This window comes from Lactuca virosa, chromosome 8 (assembly GCF_052849685.1).
Source record: "Lactuca virosa cultivar CGN04683 chromosome 8, Lactuca_virosa_CGN04683_v6, whole genome shotgun sequence".
NCBI classification, from domain to species: domain Eukaryota; kingdom Viridiplantae; phylum Streptophyta; class Magnoliopsida; order Asterales; family Asteraceae; genus Lactuca; species Lactuca virosa.
This window is the reverse complement of record NC_136433.1, coordinates 257,679,772-257,686,763: the sequence shown is the minus strand read 5'-3', so window position 1 is coordinate 257,686,763 and position 6,992 is coordinate 257,679,772. Positions and strand designations below refer to the sequence as shown.

The 6,992-nt window shown below is 30.6% G+C and overlaps 1 protein-coding gene across 1 annotated transcript; it reads left to right on the top strand.

Annotated features, from left to right (window-relative positions):
* The first annotated feature begins 4,670 nt into the window (after positions 1 to 4,670).
* On the top strand, positions 4,671 to 6,687 carry LOC145134747 (uncharacterized). Its single transcript, XM_079069582.1, has 3 exons — positions 4,671 to 4,855; positions 5,456 to 5,521; positions 6,505 to 6,687. The coding sequence occupies exons 1-3, from the start codon at positions 4,808 to 4,810 to the stop codon at positions 6,550 to 6,552; spliced, it is 162 nt and encodes a 53-aa protein (XP_078925708.1). The 5' UTR covers positions 4,671 to 4,807; the 3' UTR covers positions 6,553 to 6,687.
* The last annotated feature ends 305 nt before the right edge of the window (positions 6,688 to 6,992 follow it).

Here is a 6,992-nt window from a genome sequence, read left to right as displayed (position 1 = left end):
GTTATTTTAAGGTAAACAGTTTTCGATAGAACTTTCTGAAAACAATAACATTTATTACCGAAAACAATGCTTCACAATAGAGTAAGTGAAACAAAAAACTTATTTACAACATGTTTAATACATATTATTAAACTAGTATAACATAAAGGACCTAAATGGTTAATTCTATAATTCCTTGGTTTATACATACGAGTTATATATAAATAATATCTGATAGGCAGTGGAATGTGTGACTTCCACCTTACTTCCTATTCCTTGTTTGGTTGTGGGCTTAGGGCATATTCACACATTTAACTGTCCGTTCGATATTAGGTTATATATAGCTAGTATAAACTAAGTGATTGTAGAAGGAACTATTGTGGTTACCATTTTACTAAAGAAAATATAGGATTTTCTTAAGGAATATTTTTATCATATCTCAAAGTACTATTACAGTTAACTCCGTAAGCACCTAGTGAATACGTCAGGGTTATATATACAATGAAGATCTAACAAACAATGGGATGTGTGACTTCCTCCTCATTTCCTGTTCCTTGTTTGGTTGTGGGCTTAGGGCAGATTCACACAATCGATTGTCTGTTTGATCTGGATTGTATATAACTTGTATCCATTAAGTACTCATAGAAGGAATTGTAAGAGTCATTTTTTACTTATCATTCATCACATCAAAAAATATAGGATTTTCTGGAGGAACAGGCGAATTTTTCTAAAGAATTAAGAGTATACTTTTTATAACGAAAATACTTATGAACTCACCAACTTAAATGTTGATATACTTTCAAAATCACTTGTATTCTCAGGAAACTAATAGACAGGTATACGCACCAGGATTCAGAAGATGGAGCATAGTAGCTTCATGTCCTTGTTTTGTTATTTACTTTTGGAGTCAATCTTATGTGAATCGAATACATGTAAATACTTTAATATTAATGCAATGGATGTTGTTACTTGTTTTACTATGATGCATGTGTTGTGATATTTAAACATGAAGTCATCCACTCCCCGGACGTTTCAGCCGTTCCGGTTTGGGGGTGTGACACTGCGTCCAACCAACGAGCCAGTACGCCCAATGTATTCATAGAGTATGCCCAGCATATTCGGCTAGGGACCAAAGTGAAAAGGATTTACAACCAAGGGTTAAAAAGGGACATACCTAAAATTGCATACGTTACAATGTGATGACCGATGCAAAATGACCATTTACCCTGCTATTCTATACAATCATTTTAAATATTCATTTTTATTAATTTGCCATTATACCCCTATTATAATTTGAAGTTAATATTATATATATTCTTCATAAACTTTCGAAATATGATATTTACCTAAATTATTGTTTTAATAAATTTTAATAAGCTAAAAACTGTTATTAATTAAATAGTTAAATCCTATTAACGATTTTACAAACAATTTAGAGCAAAGGTTGTATAAGAAACTTTTCCATGGATATAAATTTTTTAAATTAAAATGAAAACAGTTTCAGCAAGGCAAGAAAAATGGAAATTTCATTGAGGCATTTTGACGAACACTTACAATGCAATAATTCATATAAACCTTAAGGATGGGTATTTGAAAGTGGAACACCTGGTTCACTTTGTTTTGTTTCTTCAAGTGACCGGCGATCAAAGAATCAATCAAAGGCAAGGAGAAGCTTTTTTAACAAGTAGGAAAAAAAATATGTAGGAAGAAAATCGTAAGCTTTTTTTTGCTTGATGGAGAAGACGAAGTCAAAGGAGAAGCTGCGAATTTGGTGGGAGTGTGATCGATTTTGAGGAAGAAAAAGGGTGTGGCTTTATGGAGAAGGCGTACATGATGAGAATAGAAGAGGCGCTGAAAGATGAGGGGTAGGGCAATGACACAATTGGAAGAAGTTTCTTCCTTTCTGAGTCAGCTAATTCAAGATTTTTTACCGAGTCAGATGTTGCTTTCTGAGTCAGACGCCCAAAATTGGTTTACTAAACACTTTTAGCTGACCGAGTCAGCCAAAAATGTCTGACCCGACTCGGTCAGATGCAAATCAAACACAACCTAAGAAGAGAGAGACATGTCAGTAGGAGAGGGGACACAATAAGTTTATGGGTTATACTTTTCATTCATTTTCCAGTCATTATCTGAAACATTATCTCCTTCTTAATTTGTCACTCTTTCTTTCAAACAATGTTATATCGTTCACATTTCAAGATCAATATACAAGTGTATGTAACACAATGCACAAAGAACAAGAAGGAAGGAAGGAGAAAGGCGAGAGACAACTCTCTAACAATGTATATGCATGGACCATTTCTTTCTTTATTTTTCTTTTTGAAACGGAAAATATACTAAACCACACCTAAATTATTCAACCTATGTCCACTATGGGACTCGAACCTTCAACCTCAAGAATAGAGGGCAACACCGGATACCACTGGGCTAGAAACCATTTTCATATGGACCATTTCTTTAAAACATTTTTCTATACTTGAACCATTTCTGTAAACAAGTTTTCTGCATAGGGACCAATTCTGTAAAAAAAAGTTTTCTACACAAGGACCATTTATGTAAAGCAGTTTTCTTGTACATGGTCCATTTCTATATAAAAAAAAGTTTTATGTATAAGGTTTGTATGGTGTTAAATGGTTCGGAAAGGGGTTTTGTTCTTAGTGTATGTAAGTGAGATGTAAGGACAACAAGGTTACATATATGGTTGTAGATTTACTTTTACGAAATTAAGAAATTCATTGTAAGGATTAGTGAAGAAAATCTGTTAGAAAAGGAAACAAGGTTATTAGTGCATGATATATGGATTTAGGTTATTGGGATGCCCTAAATATGGGGTGAATTGAGTTCATCTTAAAAAATAGAAACAATTTATCTAATGACTCATATATTGAATACATAAACACATAGTTAAGCAACAATGTCCAAGTGAATTCATGATACAAGCATGAGAATACTTTTGCATGCACTTTGATCATTAAATAGTACAAATCTAAAGAAAATTGATAAACTTGCAACTTCCACTTCGTATTGACACTAGCATATATATATATATATATATATATATATATATATATATATATATATATATATATATATATAAAATGAGGACTCGTGAGGACACCTTAAAAAAATTGAAAAAAAATTAAAAAAAAAATACAAATCATAAAATCGAGCATAGTATTATATCCGAAAGAAAAAATAATGAATTTTTTTTTGCATCATTAAAATTGAATCATGGATCAGAAAAATTGAATCATGGATCATAAAAATGATCCATGCTTCAATTTTAATGATGCAAAAAAAATTTTCCAATTTTTTTTCTCCCGGATATAGTACTATGTTCGATTTTATGATTTGTATTTTTGTTAGATTTTTTTTCAATTTTTTTAAGATGTCGTCACGAGTCCACACTTTAAAAAGAGTCATCACCCGATCTTATATATATATATATATCTCTCTCTCTCTCTCTCTATATATATATATATATATATATATATATATATATATATATATATATTGAATTGTTGATGTTGAAATATATCTTCATAGATTACATAAGTAAAAAATTTGGAACATCATAATGATGGCTTTTTTCATTTATAGAAAAAGGTTCAATTTCTAAATAATTCTAAATTACATGCATTATTTTCTTTCTTTGTTCATCATTTTGTTGTAAGAACTAATGTATTTTAATTCTAGTTTTAGTTTGTCTATTACCCTTTATGTATGATATTCTAAAATATGTTATAAAATTTAAATGTTTTTACTATATTTTATGTGGTTTTCACTATTACACCACTTTTTTTTGGCTACAAAAGTCAAATGAAAATGTTATTTTGGATAATACATTGCTATTTCTGATTGTTTCAAATGCACTGCTACCTTGAAAAGTACATTGCTATTCTTGTCGTTAATTTAAAAGATCATTGTTGTATTTGTTGCCGGATTCGGAACCAAATCAATTTAGCACGAGATTTGAATCAAATAAGTTATGATAGAAGTATCAAACATAACTAAAATATGAAGGATACCTTTGAACAATTACATAATTCTTAATCATGTTAAATCATGTAAAATCATTTAGAATTGCAACTATAAAAGAATTTGATTCATGCTACAATTATTGTTGCTTAGAATATATTCAAGCATCAACGCTTGCAATTAAACAACCGAAACTAGGAACTATAATTACAAAAATTCTTATTCATTCCATGTCAACCAAATTCACGAGAGCTCAACTACCGTTTCCTATTGACATTATGTAATCCGCCTTTAATTACATGTCCTAGAACGTTGAAGACTTTATTTAATGTTGAATAGAGGGAGAGAAGCCATGTATTATATAAACGTAGGCGGTCAGATCAAAGGTGTTGAGCAATTTGGTCAAAAAAGTTTTGTTATTCAGGGTAATACGGTCAATTTGATTTCCTTTTTTATTTATAATGATCGTAAAATATAAAATTTAATTATAAATTACAAAAAAAAGTTAAAAAATTTAATTTGGGGAAATATAAAGTTAAAGAACAAATATAATATCTATATTGAGTAATATAATATTTGGATGTTTCTAAATTCCCTTGAATTGAGTTGTATATATTCAAATATTAGGATTTTGATTGGGCTCAGCCCAACAAAACTGTTCTTATTGGCCCTCTCCCTCATATTCGTAACCATAAACACGACCTCAGACAATTGCAACTTTTTTGTCAGCTAAACCAAACCCCTTGAGTCGACTCTACCAAATCCTAGGGCTTTATAATACCAGATCTAGAGAAGGTTGCGCTCTTCTTCCAATTTCGCCGGTCAACAGATTCTACACATTTCTCCGATGGCGCCACCTCCCGGTCCTTACTCCGGTACCAGCACGCTCGCTCTGGTAACAATCTCATCTATCTCACTTTCATCGATTCGATGCATAAAATGCTTTTTTTTTCTTCCGTACAAAACGATCGATCTTATCGCCTGTCGCTTGCTAGATGTAATTTATGCGATATGCAAGTGAAAAGTTACAATTTGGTTGATTAGTTCTTCGATTGATAATTGTGGGATTAGTGTTATAGAGTTTCCTGTTTACTAGTCATATCTATGATAAAGATTTACACGAGTGCATGTATGTGTTGTAAATGAAATCGCCTACCAGTTACAACTCGAAGCTAGATTTTTGGGTAGAGGATTTTTCTCTAATTCACAAAGTTAGAAAATAGAGAAAGAGGGTGAAATTGTTCTTATTACACCATGGGTTCCTCCACCTTTTTCAAATCAACTAATTGAAAATAGAGAAAGAGGGCGAAATGCAATGGTTCTAAATGTCAACAACTATTCTGCAAATTGAGAGATCTTTCGTTTTTACATTACCTCATTCTATCATCCCTAAAATTGCACATAGGTGTTTTGTGATTTTTTTCCATGCTCTGTAGTTTGAAGATTTCTTTTTACATTAAGAGGTTTTTATAAATTCTGGATCTTTTACTTGTAGGTGGCTCGTGTATCTGCCTTTTCTGTTGGACTAGTGTATGGAAGCTTGAAGCTCAAATACCTTAAGGTACTACATCACTTTTTACTCTTTAAATTTAGGGATAATGACTTTAAAAAGGTAATATATTTTTTGATTTGTATATATTTGGTCACTGAGTTTTATTTCGGCCACATTTGCCCCTTCAACTTATTTAACTGTCCACATTGAGTTTTTATGACCGGCTAATCCAGCTAAGCCGAAAAAATGACTTAATAGGGTAATATATTTCTCACTTTGTATACAATTAGTCCCTAATATTTTTATGCACATTTAGTCTTTAATATTATTTTATTGCAAAATAAGTCCTTGTTTTTTTTGTACACAAAAATATCAAGGACTAAATGTATACAAAGTGAAAAATATATTACCCTATTAAGTCATTTTTTCCGGCTTACCTAAATTAGCTGGTTATAAGGACTGAATGTATAGTTAAACAAGTTGAAGGGGCAAATGTGGACGAAAAAAATTTCACTGACCAAATGTATTTAAATCGAAAAATATGTTACCTTTTTAAGTCATTATCCCTTAGATTTAACATCTATAACTTTATTTTAATAATTAATATAGATTTCAACTGTTGATGCCCAAAGATGTTTATATTTTGTCAAATTTAGGGCACATTTGGTTTGTGTTTGCCCAATGGATGGAATTTAGTTCCATTGCAATCCTTTAAAAGACCAAAATACCCCTTTCTATGTATAAAGATTAACTAAAAATCTAAAATTTAAGATATTTAAATTTAACTATAATATAACTCATGGCATATTCCATTTCTTTTTAAAAAAATGCTTTTTCAAACAAAACCTACCTTCCACCTTTTTGGGTCTTACAAAAAAGTGTTACTTTTATACCTCAGTCACAGTCCAAAGCATATCAAACACAGTAAGTATTAATGAGCTTCATGTATATGAGAATTTGTATGTATGATACTTTGAAATAATATCAAATATTTATATGTAATGTGGATTATGATTTGTTATTAACTATTTTTTGTGCAAATAATTTATCAGTCAAAGGCAAATTCGCAAAGAAAAGCTGCAGCCAAGGCACACCACTAAAAGGAGTTGTAGTGATTTTGTGTTTTGAATAATTCTTGATGATGAATTAGTGTGGCCATTGGCCATGTTATCTTTTTATCTTCTGCTTGTAACTCTTCGATTTTCAACCATGAGAAATGGTAATACGTTTTCTTAGTTTTTTTTTTTTCACATAAAACGAAATTCAAAAGTTGAGATTTGCTACAAGAATAATCGTTTGGTGCTGTTTCGCTTATGAGTTTTAATTGTTTTTACCCTATTTGCGGTGTAAAAAGGAAAAAAGAGGTATGTTTATTCAAGTTTGTTAATTTAACTTGTTCTAAATAGATCCATGAAATTGTGAGCTTTAAAATTTTAAAATATTATTTTTTACATTGTAGTTTGATCTATAAATTGTTTATACATCGATCCCTAAAAGTTTGTACAATAGTACTTCACGAGAATTTCTTGAGGTTTAGAAT

Excerpts from the sequence above, each read along its gene's own strand:
- LOC145134747 (XM_079069582.1), top strand. The coding sequence starts at position 4,808 with ATGGCGCCACCTCCCGGTCCTTACTCCGGTACCAGCACGCTCGCTCTG. Across the intron at positions 4,856-5,455 it reads GTACCAGCACGCTCGCTCTG|GTGGCTCGTGTATCTGCCTT; the intron begins GTAACAATCTCA and ends TTTTACTTGTAG. Across the intron at positions 5,522-6,504 it reads TGAAGCTCAAATACCTTAAG|TCAAAGGCAAATTCGCAAAG; the intron begins GTACTACATCAC and ends ATAATTTATCAG.